The sequence below is a fragment of the Cladosporium halotolerans genome, assembly GCF_011745625.1.
Source record: "Cladosporium halotolerans strain TM138-S3 chromosome Unknown Sca9, whole genome shotgun sequence".
Taxonomy (NCBI): Eukaryota; Fungi; Ascomycota; class Dothideomycetes; order Cladosporiales; family Cladosporiaceae; genus Cladosporium; species Cladosporium halotolerans.
In genome coordinates, this window is record NW_027191460.1 from 406,663 (window position 1) to 425,458 (window position 18,796).

General features: G+C 57.8%; 8 protein-coding genes across 8 annotated transcripts; 5 read left to right on the forward strand and 3 right to left on the reverse strand.

Moving 5' to 3' along the window:
• Positions 1-660: 660 nt before the first annotated feature.
• WHR41_03579 (uncharacterized protein) lies at positions 661-1,766 on the forward strand (the record flags this gene model as incomplete). Its single annotated transcript, XM_069372185.1, has 2 exons — positions 661-1,172; positions 1,232-1,766. The coding sequence occupies 2 exons, from the start codon at positions 661-663 to the stop codon at positions 1,764-1,766; spliced, it is 1,047 nt and encodes a 348-aa protein (XP_069230945.1).
• A 778-nt stretch (positions 1,767-2,544) lies between these two features.
• Positions 2,545-4,131, reverse strand: WHR41_03580 (uncharacterized protein; the record flags this gene model as incomplete). The annotated part of the gene is made up of 1 exon (XM_069372186.1): positions 2,545-4,131. One exon carries the CDS (start codon positions 4,129-4,131, stop codon positions 2,545-2,547), a length of 1,587 nt encoding a protein of 528 aa, XP_069230761.1.
• Positions 4,132-4,402: 271 nt separating this feature from the next.
• Positions 4,403-6,014, forward strand: WHR41_03581 (uncharacterized protein; the record flags this gene model as incomplete). Its single annotated transcript, XM_069372187.1, has 3 exons — positions 4,403-4,943; positions 5,012-5,812; positions 5,876-6,014. Exons 1-3 carry the CDS (start codon positions 4,696-4,698, stop codon positions 6,012-6,014), a joined length of 1,188 nt encoding a protein of 395 aa, XP_069230762.1. The 5' UTR covers positions 4,403-4,695.
• Positions 6,015-6,040: 26 nt separating this feature from the next.
• On the reverse strand, positions 6,041-7,435 carry cnb-1 (Calcineurin subunit B). Its single transcript, XM_069372188.1, has 5 exons — positions 7,321-7,435; positions 7,159-7,211; positions 6,797-7,093; positions 6,608-6,719; positions 6,041-6,532 (listed from the first exon to the last, which is right to left on the reverse strand). Exons 1-5 carry the CDS (start codon positions 7,370-7,372, stop codon positions 6,522-6,524), a joined length of 525 nt encoding a protein of 174 aa, XP_069230759.1. The 5' UTR covers positions 7,373-7,435; the 3' UTR covers positions 6,041-6,521.
• Positions 7,436-7,549: 114 nt separating this feature from the next.
• WHR41_03583 (uncharacterized protein) lies at positions 7,550-8,201 on the forward strand (the record flags this gene model as incomplete). The annotated part of the gene is made up of 2 exons (XM_069372189.1): positions 7,550-7,970; positions 8,025-8,201. The coding sequence occupies exons 1-2, from the start codon at positions 7,647-7,649 to the stop codon at positions 8,199-8,201; spliced, it is 501 nt and encodes a 166-aa protein (XP_069230760.1). The 5' UTR covers positions 7,550-7,646.
• Positions 8,202-9,708: 1,507 nt separating this feature from the next.
• On the forward strand, positions 9,709-11,456 carry WHR41_03584 (uncharacterized protein; the record flags this gene model as incomplete). Its single annotated transcript, XM_069372190.1, has 4 exons — positions 9,709-9,771; positions 9,855-10,037; positions 10,358-11,059; positions 11,118-11,456. 4 exons carry the CDS (start codon positions 9,709-9,711, stop codon positions 11,268-11,270), a joined length of 1,101 nt encoding a protein of 366 aa, XP_069230765.1. The 3' UTR covers positions 11,271-11,456.
• Positions 11,457-12,210: 754 nt separating this feature from the next.
• Positions 12,211-12,972, forward strand: WHR41_03585 (uncharacterized protein; the record flags this gene model as incomplete). The annotated part of the gene is made up of 1 exon (XM_069372191.1): positions 12,211-12,972. The coding sequence occupies one exon, from the start codon at positions 12,211-12,213 to the stop codon at positions 12,970-12,972; it is 762 nt and encodes a 253-aa protein (XP_069230766.1).
• Positions 12,955-18,350, reverse strand: WHR41_03586 (uncharacterized protein; the record flags this gene model as incomplete). The annotated part of the gene is made up of 2 exons (XM_069372192.1): positions 12,955-13,303; positions 13,365-18,350. 2 exons carry the CDS (start codon positions 18,348-18,350, stop codon positions 13,253-13,255), a joined length of 5,037 nt encoding a protein of 1,678 aa, XP_069230763.1. The 3' UTR covers positions 12,955-13,252.
• Positions 18,351-18,796: the final 446 nt, after the last annotated feature.

Below are 18,796 nucleotides of genomic sequence, written 5' to 3' on the forward strand. Positions count from 1 at the left end.
CCTGGTGTGCGGACGCCGCCAGCCCATAACTTGGAAGGACATCCACCCGTATCCGGATACCGGAGCTGCTGACTCCGTGAACGAGCGCAACATTAGGCTGTCGAACTCGGCGAGCTAAGGTAGCGAAAACTCACGGATTTGCTGTGGCGTTTATGTCTGCGGTCGCGGCAGATGATCGCGGTTCGTATTCCCCTGGTTGAAAAAACGAATCTTTGAGGAACAACGGTAAGCATTATCGTCAAGGTCCCGTATATACACCGTTACAGGACTTGCGAGGAAATCTCTGTCTGACGAACCTATTGCCTTCAACGAAAATGCACCTTCCAGCCTTGTGAACTCATTCAGATTGCTGAAAACGGCAAAAGGCGATGCAGAAGACCCGACCTGGTCTTAGCTCGCAACTTGGACAATATACGATCCGTCGATTGTGGTGTAAGTACAGTATGCGCTCTAATGCATGCACTAAGGACAAGACGTCCTCTCTCCGTTCTAGCGCAACATAAAGTTGTCTTTGCAGGCTAAAGGTTGATGACACAGCCTATCAGACTGATACATAGCAGCGGCATCTCGGGCCCTATAAAGGCACGTCAGAACATTTGACGCCATTCTACTCTGACTATCTTCTCTCAGCCCTTCACCCACCATTGACATCCGGTAATTATGCGCTTCTTGCGACTTGCAGCCGTTGCTTGTGCCTCCCTCCTTTCGACGCTGGCCGCGACAGCGCCGACGAAGAGGGCACCCAACATCCAGAACACATTCAAATGGAGCTCAAGCGGGCCTTTGATCGGGCCCAAGAACGACGGCCGCAACATCAAGGGTATCAAAGATCCCTCCGTCGTCTTCTACAACGGCAAATACCACGTCTTCGCAAGCACTGCTGTTGCCTCCGGCTACAGCCTTGTGTACATGAGCTTCACCGATTTCAACCAAGCCGGCAACGCCCCGTTCGTCTACCTTGATCAGTCCGCCATCGGTACTGGCTACCGAGCCGCTCCCCAAGTCTTCTACTTCGCGCCACAGAAGCTGTGGTATCTCGTTTACCAAAACGGCAACGCAGCCTACTCAACCAATCCAGACATCAACAACCCCTACGGCTGGTCCGCGCCCAAGACCTTCTACAACGGCACCCCACAGACCATCGCAAACGCGCTCAAGAACGGTGGCAATTGGTTCGTTTGATCCTCCAATCTCCCTTCATGCCAACACAACTCACTAACGCCTCCCCCAGGGTCGACATGTGGGTCATTTGCGACGCCAGCACCTGCCACCTCTTCTCCTCCGACGACAACGGGCACCTCTTCCGCTCGCAAACACCCCTCTCCGCCTTCCCCGCCGGCATGTCCGAGCCCGTCATCGCGCTCCAAGACTCCAAGTACGCCCTCTTCGAAGCCTCCAACGTCTACCGCATCGCCGGCACCTCGCCCGCGCAGTACCTCCTCCTCGTCGAAGCCTTCGCGTCCGACGGCAACCGCTACTTCCGCTCCTGGACGTCGAACGCCATCGGCGGCAGCTGGACGCCGCTGGCGGCGTCGGAGGGGAATCCGTTTGCGCGGAGCTCGAATGTGGTCTTTGACGGCACGCCGTGGACGAAGCATATCAGTCATGGGGAGGTTGTGAGGACGGTCGTGGATCAGACGCTGACGATCTCGGGGTGCAAGCTGAGGTATCTGTATCAGGGGTTGGATCCGGCGGCGAATAACGGGGATTACAACTCGCAGCCTTGGAGGTTGGGGTTGTTGACGCAGACGAATTCGGCTTGTTGAGGGTGGTTGTTTTGAGCGTTTGACGGGGTGGAGAGTGCGGATTGGTAGGTTCGAGATCGGAGGTGGGCTAGTTGTATGCGATGTTGCTGTTTGGATGGCCATACGTCGCGGCGCCATGGAAATGCTTGTCTGCTCTTGATCATGAATATGAGGCCCCGTGCCATGTTGCTGGTTTGAATACATTCTCCGAGCACGACGGTGGAGCACTTATGTTGCGGCTCCACACCCTCCTCGCACGCACAGGATGTTAGTGAAGTAATGTTCCACTGTCCATTGTCCATTCGATCCAACAAGCAATGAATGTAACTCGAGAGTGGGACTGGTCACTAGCAGCAGAATGCTATGGTCTAACCAGCCCTTGCCCTCCCCCTCTGAAGTGAATTGCACGTCAACGACTCGATGGCACGTGCAGGGCACGTGCATGGCCGAATCGGGATTTATTTTAGACCCTTTTGCGGGACGATGGGCAACCCACTAGCGCCGTCGAGCCACCGGCCAATCAGCGCCTCCCGTGCTTTGCATGTAAGTGAATTGCATGTGAACGGCTCGATGGCACGTGCACAGCACGTGCATGGCCTAATCGGGATTTATTTAGACCCTTTTGCGGGACGATGGGCAACCCACTAGCGCCGTCGAGCCACCGGCCAATCGGCGCCTCCCGTGCCATGCGTGTAAGTGAAGTGATGATATTCGGTGGTTCAGCATTAGATCGGGTATGATATCTTCCCTCCATTGACAACGTTGTTGCGCTGATCCATCTATGCAATGACGGCCACCATTAAAGCTCCACATCCTCTCCCCTGATCGCTCTCAACATGTCCTCGCCCTTAAGCGCGCCGGTCAAATTCTCATATCCGTCTTCGGTGATCAAAATGTCGTCCTCGATCCGCACGCCGCCCACAGGCATGTAGCGCGCGAGCACCTCCTCGTCGATGAACCTCTTGTGCTGCGGGTCCTTCAGGTACACGGTGTCCAAGATGAACTTGTTGAAGTAAATCCCCGGCTCGACCGTGACGACATTCCCGGGCTCAAGAGGCGGCGATTCGATTGTGCAAGGCTTCATGGAAACCGATTGTTTCAAGCCGAAATTATTCTCGATCCATCTCTCCGGAATCTCTAGGAACTGCGGCAAAGCCTGGCGTTGTAGAGCGTATTCCGCGGCGAAAGCGGCGTGCTGCCCAGCGAAGTCGAACTTCGCCCAGAAGCGCATCTCCTGCCCGGTCGGGGGCGGCATGTCGTGGACTTCGAGGCCGAGGTGGTGCCCGAGACCGTGCGGGAAGAAGGCGCGGTCGGTGCCCTGGTGGAAGATCTCCATGTGGTCGCCTTTCAGGATGCCGAGGTCGAGCAGGGCGTCGATGGCCATGTGCGTGGCAAGCCAGTTGGCATTGATGAAGCGCTTGCCAGGGCCTAGTGCTTTGATGCAGGCTTCCTGGATCGCCTCGACGGCTTTGTAGACGGTTTCGGATTCTTTGCTGGGCCAGTGGCCTGGGTTTTTGGCGTTGAGGGGCATTGTGCGGGTAATGTCGGCCGCGTACAGTTGCCATTCGCAGCTGGCGTCGATCAGGAGCACTTGCCTGTTGCCGAAGGCTTCGTTGTTATCGTTGTAGTGGAGGATGCCTGCATTGGGGCCGGAACCCACGATGGGACCGTAGGCTTGCTCTTTGGCGCCGTGAGTGATGCAGGTGCCCAGGAAGATCCCTTCTGCTTCGGGCTCGCTTTTCAGGTGTCGTAGATTTTTGAGGACTTCCAGGTGCGCTTTAGAAGAGATGTTGTTCGCTTTGCGTATCAGTGCTACCTCGTCTGCGTCCTTGACAGCGCGGCAGGCCTCCATCGCGTTCTTCAGAAGAAACGAATCCATTAATGAAGCCTGGAGGATGTCTTGCCTCTTCAGACACCAAATCTTCTGTGAGGCGCGCTTGTGGGCTTCAAGCATGAATGTGAGGCTTTCAGGGCGCCCCTCCCTCGTCGACGTAGCGGGAGTAAGGTATCGCGCCTCGTCAACATCGTACTTCTCCATGGCCTCCTCAGGTGTACTTCCTCTGCCATCATAGAAAATCCGTGCTGGGTCAGCACGGGGCAGCCACAAGGTCAACTTGTCTTTGGCAATGTCGTAGGTCACTTTACAGTTGGGTTCATTGCATCCAGTGATATAGTAGAAGTATCGATCTTGCCGGAAGTGGCGGGCTTGATCAGAGTGGGCGTAATAGGCTTTGTGCTCGCCTTCCAACACTATCACTCCATCGGGGCTCTTGATGCCCTCGGCAATACGCCGAGCGTGTGATTTTGCAGGGTATTTTGAGATGCCATTATTACCACTGATACGAAACTCCGAACCAGCGGTGGATGCGTTAGGATTGGACCGCATGGCCGGTATGACTATGTAGACGTACTCGTTTTCTGTAGGACTTGCGCACTTGATCACCACTGAGAACGCCGGTAAAATAAAGTACGATTAGATCGAAAGGTGTAAGGGTACGTGAGGTTCGACAAGCGATGGACAGGCAGCCGCCGGCAGCTCTCCACTCTGCGCGCTCACGGCAGGGGTGCAGCTTGCAGTCCCAGCCTCCAGCTGGCTCGCCATTTGACGGGTGACGTCTGCGGCGGCACAACATCAACATCGCGCAGTTTCAGGCTCGCTTGCGGTATCGCCATCCACTGGCAGTCGCGCACCCAACTCGCTTAGATCCAGGTAATATCAGGCACCGCGCTTGCTGCACGCCAGCACTGCCATCGCTCGCCGCTGCCTTGGTGCATACCATGCCCGCGGGGCAGCATGTCATCGCGCGTGCACGTCGGCACCAAAAGCCATATCGGCGCAAGAAATGTAAGCGCTGTGAGGTTGACCATAACCTGCTTCCATTCGTTTCACCATCGTTTTCAGCCATAATAATCCTGGAGTGATTCTGCAGCTGGTCTGCCGCCACTGTTCATGCTTTCCTGGCGCCGCTGCATCATTGATCAAAGCATATCGATCATGGCCATGCAAAATATGTTGTTCACATTCCTGATTGCGCTGTCGTCACTGGGTTACTGCTATGGCGAGCATCATATGAAATGGAAGGTCGAGAAGAGACAGAACGCCCCCGCCAACATTCCTCTGATCGTGACGAACCAATGCCGTGAAACAATACATCCTGGCATCCTCACGCAAGCAGGCACTGGGCCATCGGAGAGCGGGTGAGTGAGATCCATCAATTGATCATACAGAAAGTCGGTCTGTCTGAGCATATGCTTACCAGCAACAGCTTCAAGCTCCCATCCGGTGAAAGCCACAGACTCCACGTCTCACAGGACTGGCAGGGCCGTGTGTGGGGCCGAACAAACTGCAGCTTCAACGATGCCGGAGAATCAACAGGCAACGGTCGACAATGCACAACCGGCGATTGCGGCCCTTTCCTGCAATGTAGGGGCGCAGGCGAGAACCCAACAACACTCGCAGAGTTCACCTTAGCCGGCGCGCACGACCTCTCCTACTACGACATCAGCCTCGTCGACGGCTACAACCTACCCCTAGCCATCGTCCTCCTCGCCAATAGCAGAAGCGATGTCGACGACATCCCACCCAACCAAACCAACCCTTCCTGCGTGGCCAGCGTGGGAAACCTAGGCCCCGCCAACTACAACCCCTACGGCAACTCCCAAAAGTTCCTCGGAACCAACGCCTCCTACCCCCTCCCCTTCAACCCCGCCACCGCCTCCAAAGTCTCGCAGTGGTGCCCGTGGGACCTGCAGGTCGCGCCGCCGGCGGCGCCCGGCGACGGCGTGTACCCGTACCCGGACAGCAACGTGGCGCGGCCGGCGTTCAGCCCGTGCTACAGCGCGTGCGCCAAGTACAACGAGCCCGCGTACTGCTGCACGGGGAAGTACGACGGCCCTAGCAAGTGCTCGTCGAACTACTACTCCAAGGCCGCGAAGGCCATGTGCCCGGACGCCTACTCCTTCGCCTACGACGATCAGGACTCGACGTTTAGTGTGCCCGAGGGAGCGGGCTTCCAGGTCGTGCTGTGCCCGGGCGGGCTGAGCACGAATATTTTGGCGACGTCCAAGTGAGTTTTCTGCTTGCGTGACTTCATCAAAACACTGGGATCATGTGCTAACGACTCATGCAGGGGATCCGGCGACGTCCAGCATTCAGGCCGTGCCGCAGACGCCGGACGAAACGTCTTCATGGCGGGAAAGGCACTGACTGACGGCATGGCGCTGAAAGCTATTGCGATCGGATCGCTCGGGCTCGCATTCATGATGTAGGAAGCGTGCTGCAAGCGGACACCTAGAGCTTGGGTAAACTGCAGATTTTGTCCGAGCGAGAGGGCTGACTGCGGAAGGGAACGTCCTAATGATTTGATATATTGCATTGCGAACAGCGCTGGAGCAGAAGCTCGCGCGGCTGTCGAAGCGTTTCCTATGTCTCTTTTACGTAGCTAATGGCTCCTGTACTCACCGCTGGCGGTCATAGAATGTTCACGTCCTCTGTAAATTGTCCGCTTTCAAGCCATCGGTCAACCTCTAGCTCTATATGCTCCTCCGAAAAGCATAGGCAATCTAGGCGGCTCTTGAGAACAGCTAGTCTTGGGAGCAAGAGTGGCACGCCATATCTTGACGCTTGAAAGTTGTTTCTCGCCAAACATGAAAGACCAGCTAGGTGATGCACGCCGTGGAAATGCATCGTTCGTCATCTCGTTACACATCTCTCGATCCTTCCTCAAATCAAACGCCAGGGTCGAATCTCCCCGGATGGGTATCGCTGCAAGGCCGCTAGAATTGATCTGTGAAGGAGCATGCCAGTCAGCATTTCATCGTCTCTGTGTTCGGAACGACGACTCTCATGAATCAAAACGCACCCAAAGTCATGCTCATAGACACGTCCGTGTTCTCCACCATCTTCGTGAACTCCTCGAAGCTGATCTTGCCGTCGCGGTCCTGGTCCGCCTCCATGATCGTCTTGTCCACAATCTGCAGAGCATAAAAGTCAGCCAAATCCCTCTACCCCTTATGATATCCATCTTTCATCCCCCAATGTATCAACGCACCTGCTGCAACTGCTGATCCTTCAAGTTGCTCCCGACCATCATCTTGAGCACGATGAATAGCTCACCGTTGCTGATGTAGCCGTCGCGGTCGATGTCGTAGACCTTGAACGCGAACCGCAGCTTCTCCTCCTTGTTGCCCTTGCTGCTGAAGGCGCTCAGCCCGCTGACGAATTCCTGGAAGTCCACGTCGCCGCCGCCGTCCTCGTCGAAGATCGCGATCATGCGTGTTGCGAGGGGGTTGGAGGAGACCTGGGGGAGCTGCAGGAACTCTTCGCGCTCGATCGTGCCGGAGCCGTCCTGGGGGGGTCGGTGTTAGGTGGGTGGTGATTGCGTGGGGTTTAGAGGGATAAGAGAGGGCGAACCTTGTCCAGCTTCATGAAACGCTTGCGGAGTCTGTCCACTTCCTCACGATCGACTGTTCAGACACTCGTGGTCAGCTAGTGTCCTCTCTCCTTCAAGCCCCAGCCTGGTCTGAGGAGGCGGTCTGGTGCACGGCAGCAAGACGCCGGCAACGTTATGCTTACAATTGCTTCCCTGAACAATGTTCTCCAGCATCTGTGAATTGGCGTTCCCCATCTTCGAAAGTGTGTTAGCGGTGTTGGTGGGTTGTTTGTGTGTTTCGCGTACACCTCACCTACACTCGTATCCCACTTTCGAGGTTCCCCTCCAGGGCCCAGACGCGGAGGGCCTCAGGCTTGCAAGACCCCGGCCAGCTTGAAGCGCGCTGTCACGAGGCATGCGTCTCCGCTCGACACAACTCTCGAGCATTGGAATACTGTACAAACGAAGTACCAAAAAACCGTGCATTCACACAAACACTCGTCGACATACCCATCGAGTTCCCCTCACCATGTCCGGCGCCCAAGACGCCGCCATCCAAGCGGCGGAAACTATCCAAAGCGCGCACATCATCGACTCCCCCAGCATCGAGCACGACATAAACCCCTCGACCGCCGCGTCCGAGAAAGAGCCCGTCCGCCTCGACCGCTCGCCCTCTGTAGATGTTCTTTCCGACGTCGACGAGGACGAGGTGCCCTTGTCCGTGCTGCGGCCGGCGCCTCGCAAGCCGCAGATGCCTCCGCTCCCCGACCTGCGCTTCGAGCAGAGCTATCTGGCCAGTATCAGTACAGCGAGAGATTGGAAGGTCGTGACGTATATCACGATTAGGGATCAGGTTTGCAATGTTCTAGTGAGGGTGAGAAGGGATGGTTGGCTGACAAGGAGACAGGTGTTTATGCCCCTCGTGCAGGGTATGGCATGGACGCTCATCGTTTCTGGCTGGCGACACCTGAACCGCTCGTCCCAGTTTAAAGGCCAGAGTGTTGGTGCGAAGATCAGGAGGTGGTGGTGGGAGGTGAACAACTGGAAGCTCCCGGAGAAGACTGGCGGCCTCAAGCGTGCTTGAAATGATACTGGAGATGGTTTCCTTTCTACATGGCTGGAGCGTGACTTGCCCCGGGCCTTGGAAGAGGCTCCCACCTTTTTAGGCCTGCATACCATGGGTGTACCATGAGTACGGGCTTCTAAGAGCGCAATGCAAGCTGGAGCCGGAAGCACCTCTACTGCTCGGACGTTGCTAGAGTGCCTCGCGAAGGTTGCGGGGACACTGATACCATGCTTCGAGGTTCTTCGAAGGATTCTCAGATGCTCGGCAATTCTCGGCCACTTCCTCTGATGCGCTCGCCGGCCGGACAAGGAATGAAAAGGGGTCCAGGCGTTCCGTGCATGCTAGCGTCAGCACGAGATGTCAGCTATGGGCAATAGCAGAACAGTCTGGTTTGGCTAAGTGGCGCAACGAAAGCTTCGCCCGGTCGAGAGCGACGGTCTGGAACAGATCACACGACGGTCTCTACACATGCATACGCTGGCCAGCCGAACGGAGATCTACGAACGGGGATCTACCAGGTGTCAGCCCTGCTGCTGCAAGGCTGTGGATTGTCGCTAACGGTATTGGAGGAAGCAGGGACGCGATCTGGATATGGCTTATTGTGTGGGATCGTCACCGACGGGCGTGGCTATAGCGCGATGGCGTGCTCACAGTGCACCCTCGTTTCTGCATAGTCTCTAGGAATGAACGGACGAACCCAGTCGTGCATGCTTATCTCGACCTCATGTCGCGTGCCACCCCCCACGCGCCTCGTCGAAGTCTTGCTGCGCTGCTTTGTTGTTTACGGTAAGGTGGAGTCGTGACACTAACACCTGTGCACATATACCTGCGTCTCCGTACGCGGAACCCGTGACGTCCGTCGCAGTCTCATTCTGCCGCAGCCCCGGCGCGCCATGCCGGACTGTCCTCCGCGCCCGGGCGCACAGCTACCACGCCACTCACGCATCGCGATCCCAAGGACCGAGGAAAGCAACATCAGCGACACCGGCAATGCGCCGCGCTGTTGTGTCGTCATGCCGGGCGGCCACCCCGGCGACGCCTCAGGCGATGGAACAGGCTCGAATTCAATGCGACGACAGCCCGCGTCTCGCCCCGATCTGGGGCCCACGCCCGGCCCACTATTCGTCAGGGCACCCGTTGAGCGACTTCTACCAACCAAGCACAGCGCCGCACGCCGACGTGCCCTGCCCGCTTGCATCCACCAGCCCGTTCGCCTACCCACGCTACCCTCCCACCCTTGCCGCTCACTCGCAGGGCCCAGCGCCATCAACGCTGCCGGACTAGTACTACTGCTCAGACGTGGAGATCACCTCCTCACTCTGACAACTCAATTCGTAACCGAGCTTGATAAATTGCCCTTGCAGAGCCTGCGCCGCGTCAACCTCACGCCTACTTCCACGTCGAAGTCTACCCTTCGCGGTCTTCGCTGCACTGCACACTACCAACTTCACAATCACATTCACACAGCACCTCGAAGGCGGGCAAATCTTGAAATATCAGTACTGCCTTCAGCCGCTCATCGAAGATGTCGGACAAGCCCATCTTCGTCGCCACCCACCCGCGAGCATGTTCGACGGCCTTTGAACGGGTACGCGAGCACCGACTTACCTGCCCTTGAAACCGGCCGTCGTTGGATCTCCTCCCGTGGGAGATGACTGACGCAAACCACAGGTCTTCATGACCCGCCGCAACGACATGACATGTATCCACGAGCCTTTCGGCGACGCCTTCTACTTCGGACCCGAGCGTATGGGCACTCGGTACGAGAACGACGAGAAGGCCAGAGAGGAGTCTGGTTTCGCCGATTCGACGTTCCAGACGATCCTTGACAGGATCGACAGCGAGAAGGAAGAGGTAAGCCCGGTGTCAGCCCTTTTATCGACTTTTCCATCGAGCCGCTGTTGGCCGTCGTTCATTATGTTGGTTTTTTCGCTATTTCGGTCGCTGTTTCTCGGTCATCCGTCGATTCCGACCGATGCGACCGTTGCGGGCTTCGTTCCGGCCGAACGGCAGACTGAGGGACGGTCAGCGGCAGCATCGTTTCAACGAGCACAGCATGGCTCCCACCATGACACACTCACGACTGCTTCATATCGCTCATTTCTTCAAAATCCTCGAATTTTGGTTCGGTGTCAGAAATTTCATGGGCATGAAAAACTGACCTTTTCCACCAGGGCAAACGTGTCTTCATCAAAGACATCACTCACTACCTCGTCCCGCCGAACAAGCAGTCCGCGCGCATCGCTCCTTCGCTGGGCATCCCCAAGCGTGGCGTCGGCACCAACGGCCAAAGCGGTGGCGAGAATGGCGAGGTCAAGGGCGAGACTGACTCCGGCATAATCATGCCAGACAGCCCGTCCAAGACCGCACCCTTCCCGTTTGACACCGCCTCCGAGCCTAACAACCCGTCGGTCATGCCGAGGGAGCTGCTCGAGAAGTTCCACTTCACCTTCCTTATCCGCCACCCACGCAACTCCATCCCTAGCTATTACCGCTGCTGCGTCCCGCCGCTCGTCGAGAAGACCGGTTTCAACGAGTTCATGCCAGAAGAGGCCGGCTACGACGAGCTCCGCCGCTTCTTCGACTACTGCAAGGACTCCGGGCTCGTCGGCCCCAAAATCTGCGGGCAGCAGAATGACGGCGCGGTCGCGGCGCCCGGCAGCCTGGAGATCTGCGTCATCGACGCCGACGACCTGCTCGACGACCCGGAGGGCATCCTGCGCCAGTACTGCGCGTCCGTCGGGCTCGAATTCAACGCCAGCATGCTCAACTGGGACTCCGAGGAGGCGCACCAGCTGGCCAAGGACGCCTTCGAGAAGTGGAACGGCTTCCACGAGGACGCGATCAACTCGCGCGACCTGAAGCCCAGGGCGAGCGTAGGTCTTCCCGTCCCGGTGCGCTCCCCGGCCATCAAACAGCTGATAACCATCGCAGAAGAAAACGCCCAAGCCCGACGATGTTTTGTTCGCCGAGTGGAAGGAGACGTACGGCGAGAAGGCCGCGTGCGTCATCCGCGACACCGTCGCCGCCAACGTCGCCGACTACGAGCACCTGAAGCAGTTCGCCATCAAGCCGCTGCGCGCTTGAGCGAGAGATTCCAGTCTTTCGCTGGCGATGGGGTCATGTCGAGGTTGATGTCGCTGCCTCTGGACGGGTTTCTTTTGTCCGGATGTCATGCGAATGAAATGGGGAAGAATGCAACAAATAGTAACGACGATTGCAACGTACACGAAAGTAATGCTTCGAATGGAAAGGGAGTTTCGGACTTTCAGACGATGTGCGAGTGCGTCTTGTCTCGTTTCAGCACGCAATGCCACATCTGATGGCGTGCTTGCGGGATGTCCGCTTGTGATCCCGCGCTGATGAGTTCGGGCTCCCACGTGATGGCAGCCGGGACGGCGGCATGTCATGGTACTCGAAATAATGATGGAGTGTTTTGTGTTGCATCTGGCTACCGGACGACACCTCTCGTTCCTATGGGACCTTTCGACTGGACGGCGAAATGCCAATGGCGCACACTTCGTTTCGCAGCCGACCGCACATCATTTGCTCTCGTCCACCTCACCCCTCACCTCGTCCCATAGAAGGCTTCGTTTGAGCTCCAACCGAACAATTGACACCAAACCTATACACACACACCCCGCCATTAACACTACTCTTTCTCCACGAAGCATTCGTCAATTATCCAAATTAGATCACCAAATTGCCACCTCACCATCTCCAAGCGGGGCCTCGCAGAGGCCATGCGGGGCAACGACCACAACGTCTTTGCATGAAGCATAAACGCAACCTTACTTTTTAGTGACCCAAATGGCCATTACGTCAATCCGGAAATCCCGGTAGCAGAGACACCAAGAATCAGTGTTCCCGCACGACAGCCAGCTCCAACTTCATACCTCTCCACGTACCTTGCCCAAACCTCCAACACAAACCGGCAAACCGCACCGCTCAGCGCATCCCAAACACAACAAACCCCCTACCACCACCTCCCCCTCAAACCCCAACTCCCCAACCCAAAAACACAAAAATGTCCCCCCCAACAACCCTCATCTACGGCGGCAGCGGCAAAGTCGCCCAGCACCTCATCCGGCACCTCCTCTCGCTCCCGCTCCCGCACAAAATCCACCCCATCGTCCGCTCCGCCTCGCAAACCCCCGCCCTCGCCGCCCTCGGCGCCCACCCCATCGTCCAAAGCATCGAGACCTCCTCCGCGGAAGCCATGGCGGCGACCATGCGCGCCACGCGCGCGACGGCGATAATCTGGAGCGCGGGCGCCGGCGGCGGCGACCCCGCGCGCACGCGGGCGGTGGACTTCGAGGGCGCGGTGAGGTGCATGGACGCGGCGGCGCTGGCGGGCGTGAAGCGGTTTGTGATGGTCAGCGCGGTGGACGTGCGGGACCGAGAGGGCGGGGCGGAGCCCGAGTGGTATGATGAGGGGGACAGGGAGAGGAGTGCCGGGATGTGGGGGAAGATCGGGCCGTATATGGAGGCGAAGCTGGCGGCGGATAGGTCGCTGGTGGGGGAGAATGGGCGGCGGGGGTTGGAGTGGACGATTGTGAGGCCGGGGGGGTTGAGTGAGGAGAAGGGGACGGGGAGGGTGAGTGCGGGGAAGGTGCATATCCAGGCGCGGATTCCGAGGGAGGATGTTGCGGCGGTTGTGGTGGAGTGTCTTGGGAATGAGGGGACGGTGGGGTTGGCGTTTGATGTTGTGGGTGGGGAGACGGGGGTGAAGGAGGCGGTTAGGAAGGTGGTTGAGGGTAGGGAGGATACGTTTGAGGGGAGGTATTGAGTGAGTGGGATAAGACTGGGGGTAAGTCTCTAGTTACAGGAAGCTATACAGAGAGGCCATTGAAGAGGAAAGAAGAGAGAAACTGAATTTACAAAGTGCCGTGACCCATTTGACGTGATTACAAGGGAAAGCGTAAACGCGGACGCCAGTCGCTAAACCCATCAGAAAACCATCAAGCATATCCGCCGCAAACCAGACGAGTACCTCCGAACAGACGGGTATACGTGCAAGGGAAAACGAGAAAGGAGAGAAAGGAGAAGTGCTCCACCCGGAAGCGTCATTAGTAACGTAGCTTGCCGACCAAGCCAAAAGTGTACGCCGTCTCGCGTTCCTAGAAGAAGCGTATTAGCAGGAGCTCTCACAGGCAGGGGGGATGTCACGAGAATACTCACCGACTTCATCTGCACCATATACACCTTCGCCCTCGCACTGTTCACACCACCCACAGCAGCAGCCTGGCCCACCTCGCCATTCGGGCCGACGTTATCCTCCCAAATCGAGACGGCAATGCCCGTCCTCGCGACCCTCTCGAAGCAGCTCTCGCCCAGCGTCGCATCGATCAGCGTCTCGCCCTTCGTCTTGCCGTTGACGATAATCCGCTTCTCCAGCCCCGTCATCCGCGGGTCCGCCGGCGCCTCCGGGTCCGGGCGCGGCGGGATCACGATCGTCATGCGCGCGGATCCCATGTCGCGCCACTTGGAGGCCGTCTCGCGCAGGTACAGGCGGATCTTCATGTTGGTGAGGCCGAGCGGCGTGCCTAGGCGGGGGTCGATGGCCATGGGAGTCGCGGCGCCGGAGGACAGCGAGTCAGAGTAGGTGCTACGCGTGCCGCCGCCCTCGCGCGAGGTGATGGTGCTCTTGGCGATGTTGAAGAGGCGGTTGCCGCTGCCGCTGAAGCGGCGCAGGGCGGAGAAGGCGCTGTTCATCGTGCCGATGGAGGACTCGGTGCCGGCGGTGGACATGCGTCTGCTGCCCTTCGAGCGGTAGGTGCTGCCCTTCCTGGATCCGAGGTTCCACCAGCTGGGGCTTGTGCGGGCTTGGTTGCGGCGGTCCATGGCTTCGCCCCAGTTGCTTTGCTGCATGGGGCCACGTGCGTTCTGGAGAGCGATGTAGGTTGGGTTGTTGATGCGAGCGCGGTTGATCAAGAAGTATAGCTGCTCGCACTCATCGCCATTTCGAGAGCGGAACATGACGTTGGCGCCCGGCTTATACAGTGAGTTGGCAGTGGGCGGCGAACGGATAGAGATGTCGAGTGCAGTACCACGGCGGAGCGGGACCAGAGGCGTGAGCTCAAGGGCGATGAGTGGCTTGACGCCTCGAGTAGACGGGCTCTTGTCTGGATCACCTGGTGCAGCTTGGGCTTGTGCAAGATCGAAGGCTTCAATAAGACCAGGTGTAACAACAACACAGCACTCATCAGGGTGCATGCTGTCCCACAACCCGCTGTCAACCCACGCGAAAATGGACGCAACAGTAGTGGTGGCCTTGTCGTCGTACTCCGGCACAGTCCGATAAGGCGCTTGGGAAGCGGACTGCGACGGCGCCAAAGAGGGATCCGAAGGCGAATATTGAGTATCCGGCGGGGATGGCTGGTTCATGGGCTTGTACCCGCCAAGATTCGGGAAAGTCTTGAGCTCGCCGACGGTAGACACCTGCTCGTCGATCTGGTCATGGTCCGCCGACGACTCCGACGTAACCGACTCTTCGTCTCCAGAGATCGAGTAATCGCTCTCGTCCGAGTACGACTCGCTTGTCGTAGATGGCTCGTACTCGTGTTTGAGCGGGGAAGAGGAGCGGCGAGCCTTCTTGAGGAAATTGGGCGTGAGGGAAGGCAGGATGCTGGATTTGAAGTTCGGCCGGTCTTGTTCGCGCGATCTCTCGTGGTTTTTGGGAGGCGTCTTCTTCTGCAGTTTTGCGGGTGCAGAAACCGGTTCATCTTCCGGAATCATGGACGCCGCGGGAGTTGACTCTGTACGGCGGTGCGATGGGCGTCTCCTGGGCGTCTGCAGGGGCTGCGAATCCATCCTACGGTCTGTTGCGGTTGCAGGACGAGTGCGGTTGATTGTAGGCAGATCCAATGAAGGAACAGAAGAGGTCTGGCGGTGCAAAGCTGGTCGTCGCGAGCGAGGTTCGTATTCGTCGTCCGAGCCGCTCTCATCATCGGAGTTCGCTTGAGATGAGGGCAACCAGACAGAATAATCCTTCTTAGGCGTAGTGTATCCTGAGCTAGTGGTGTAGTCGGTCGTTGAGCGTGAAAGTATGCTCGGTGTGAAATCAGTCGTGGAGCGCGTGTAGCTGGTCTTCGGTCGTTCGTCGATGGAAGCAGTGTACATCGAGGTCGGTCTCGGCCTGTTGTCTTTCCGTTCCCAAGCGTACATTTCATCCTCTTCTCTAGTCTCCCTGGGAGGAGGAGACATGGGAGATGTCCGGTGCCGATGCGCCTTGGCCCTACGCAGCGGCGTGTTGACAGGCTCGTCGTCTCCCATGACGCTGTTGATATCGCTACCATCCCAGATCGGAGCGGAAGACTTCGCACGCTCGCCAATCGGCACCTCCACGTCCTTCGCTTCAGGCTCAGGAGTAGGAGGGGCTGCCGGCAAAGCTCCAGACATGGTTGCAGTCTTCAGCATGTCGAAGCTGGACTTCTTGACCAAGCTCGGAGGCACAGGAGACCCGGGCAACATGTCCAACCATTCATCCATTGTGTCAAGGTCCTCCGTCCGCAAAGACATGAGCTCGCTCCACTCCCTCCCACGAGCCTGATATCCGCGCACCATGAGAACCAGCTCGCCGTCCTGCTTACCGGTTCGAACCGAAACCATGCTTGTCAAGACAGGCGGGAACAGCAGCCAGCGACCGGTGGTAGACACTTCACAGAACAGCAGATCCGTCGCGCTGCCTCGCTTTGGCGCGTCGTCGCGAATGATGATTTCGATCTTGCAAGTCAGCTGCTGCCCGCTCGAGTGCCTCAGATCCATGTCGAAGTAGTCGCGGGCTCGCACGCATCTCGTCGGGTCGATGCGCACACCACTTAGCGGCGCCAGGCTGCGGAGATCTCGGGAGCGGGTTGGATCAATTGCTGCAGCCGACTCATCCTCTAGGCGTGCTCTTTCGTCGTTGGACCGGTTCCTAGCTTCTTGCACAAGACCCTGGTATCTTGTCGCCATCTCTTGCGCGAGAGGCGATGGCTTAATAAGGTTGATGAACTTGAGGCTTCTGGCGAGATACTTCAGCCGGACCAGGGGTCTCTTGAGCAGGTAAGCCACTTCAACACGCTCGCCGTCGCCTTGTCCTTCGCCCTTGGCCTTCGCGTCAGAACCCTTCTCTGCTCCTTCGGCAGGCGCGAGAGTCACCACGATATCCCCGAAGCCGAGTCGCCATGCTGACAGGTAGTCGTCGTAAATTTTCGCTGTACGCTGCGCCCAATTCACGAGATCTTGAGGGCTGTGCATGGGAATGCGTTTGTGCGATGTTTTCAACCTCTCGAGAGCGACGCCCATGTTGACGATTGGCTGTGTGACGGTCGGCTCATCTTTAGTCAGGCCGGTCGAAGTGTGGATTCTACCCGAGGCATCCTTTTGCGAGAGCACGCTTTGCAGCAGAACAGGGATGACGCCGTCAACGAGAGTCCGGAGTTCGCGTTGGTATTTCAATTCATCGGTGGTGACTTCGCTCATCACGTCCGCCACATTCGCGGCGCCAGACCGGACTCGTTGCGTTCGGATGCTCCGCGCGGAGGTTATGCCTTTGTTTTCCGTGACCGGCATGGAGAGGACAGAGATGAGGTCTGAGTGCTTTGTCAAGCCGCGTCTTTCCGATTGCTTGCGTCGGGGCCCATTGTCTTCGGCAGCCGTGCCGCGCATCTCTGATTGTGTGAGGGTGTCCATCGAGCCTACTTCTGAGATCGCATGGCCGCCTCTGGATCGTTGTCGCGAGGGACTGTCGTCTTCGTAAGTGACTGTAACAAAGTCCTGTGGTGAAGAATGATGGCGACCCCGGTCCTTCACTGGAGAGTGTGCGTTCCTACGAGCACCTCTGCGCTTTAGAGTCGGTGTCGATGCGCCCGAAGCCTCAGACTCATCTCCGACGGATCTTGGACTAGCACTTCTGGAGTCTACCCTTTCTGTGTGGATGCGGTCCAAACTCGGCTTAGATCTCTGTTTGTGATCGGAGCGTTTCATAGGTTCGTCGTCCTTTCGAGGCGTTTTTCGAGGGGCCAGAGGCTGTGGTGTCAGAGCAGGCTCACTGAACGGATCCGAGGTAGAGGCAAGCCAGCCTTCGATGCGAGTGCCGAAAACTTTGGGGACATTAGGAACAATGAGCGGGGTCGGTTTGGGCTCGGTCTTGGGAGATGGGCGTTTGCGTTCCTCCGGCGTCTTCGCCCTCTGATGTGAAGAGCGTTTGGCATTGTCATCCGCGCGAAGTGATTTGCTCGAAGTCTTCTCCCGTGGCTCGGTTGCAGATTTCTTGATAGGCTCTTTCGAAGGTGGTGTGCTCGGAGTTGTGATGTCTGTTGAAGCGCTTTTGTGATCGAGCGAAACAAGGCTGCTACCCTCGGATATTGACTTCTTTGGGTCGTCGCTGGTAGTCTTAGATCGAGGGCGTCGCTTGATGTAAACTTTGGTGCCACTGGTCTCATAATCCGGTGTTCCTTCTCTGTCGTCCCTCGATCTAGGCCTTGCATGTCCTTGTGAACTGATAGGTCGTCTGCGTACATGTTCCGGTTCAGGGTCGTCGTAAAAGTCGTGAACAGAGGGAGGCACTTTCAATCCAACATTGACCACACTTCGTCGGATAGTGATCGGTTTGGGTGGAGAGTCCTTCTCTGGCGTTGGCATCGAACTTTGGGGTTTCGAGGCAGATCGATCTCTTCTCCAGTGTCCATCGCTGACCACGCGCTTCTTCGGTGTCGTTGCTGCCTTGATATCTGCATCAACCTCATGCTCTTGCGGAATTGTCTCAACCTGTGGTTTACTCCGTCTCCGTATCCAGGCCTTCCGCTCCAGATCTATGTCCTTCGATGTCTTTCGGGCATGCGCTGCTTTGGCGGCCGGCGTGGGCGATTTTGAAGGTAGAGGCACCACCATGATTTCTCCGTCCGCCTTCATCTCGGCGGTCGCATCCTCGTCGTCCTCCTCGTCAACCACTACCACTTCATCCACCGGCTCAGCAGCCTTTTTCACAGCCTTCTCTTCCTTCCCCGAGGCGCTCTTGTTTTGTTGTTCCGGCGCCACACCCCCACCAGCTTGGTTCCAGCCGAGGATCTTGTCCCTGAATTCTTGACTCTTGGATCGCGCCAACTTCTGCGCTAAGTCGCCGCTCTTCGCCGTCGCCTTCTTCGCGGCCATGGGGTTGTTGTCGGCATTGGGCGAGGGCATTGGCACCTGTGATCCCGGCCGTTGGCCCCAGTCAGCAAGCCTGGACAAAGCATCCTGCGCCCCGGGCGACGTGACATCAAACATGGCCAACGCGGGCCCGCCACGCGTCTCACTTGGGATGATGGCATTGTCGCAGTTGGCACACGAGATGGCTGGAGCGGCCCAGTTTTCGCGATGCGCTAGGAAAAGCTTCTACGTACCTGTGCCGACAGCTTCACGGCGAGGGTCCTGGCGAGGGCTGGCGCGGCCGGAGTGAAGACCGCGAGCTGGTCTTGCAGGTCGCTGAGCAGCTGTGCCTGGTGTCATACAGAGCCGGAGAGTCGCAGACCGCAGGCATCGCTACCGCTGCATGAGCACGGTCGCAGTCGGAGTCGTTGGGCGCTGCGGAGGCGATACCGGGCGGTTGCTATGGGCGCAGGGAAGGCTGACGCCTGACGGTGCACGGG

What these genes read in the sequence shown, in the direction of transcription:
- cnb-1 (XM_069372188.1), bottom strand. Translation starts at nt 7,372, where the DNA reads ATGGGGAACGCCAATTCACAGATGCTGGAGAACATTGTTCAGGGAAGC. An exon ending in CATTGTTCAGGGAAGCAATT is followed by an intron (nt 7,212 to 7,320) that starts GTAAGCATAACG and finishes GTGTCTGAACAG; the next exon opens with TCGATCGTGAGGAAGTGGAC. An exon ending in GTTTCATGAAGCTGGACAAG is followed by an intron (nt 7,094 to 7,158) that starts GTTCGCCCTCTC and finishes CGACCCCCCCAG; the next exon opens with GACGGCTCCGGCACGATCGA.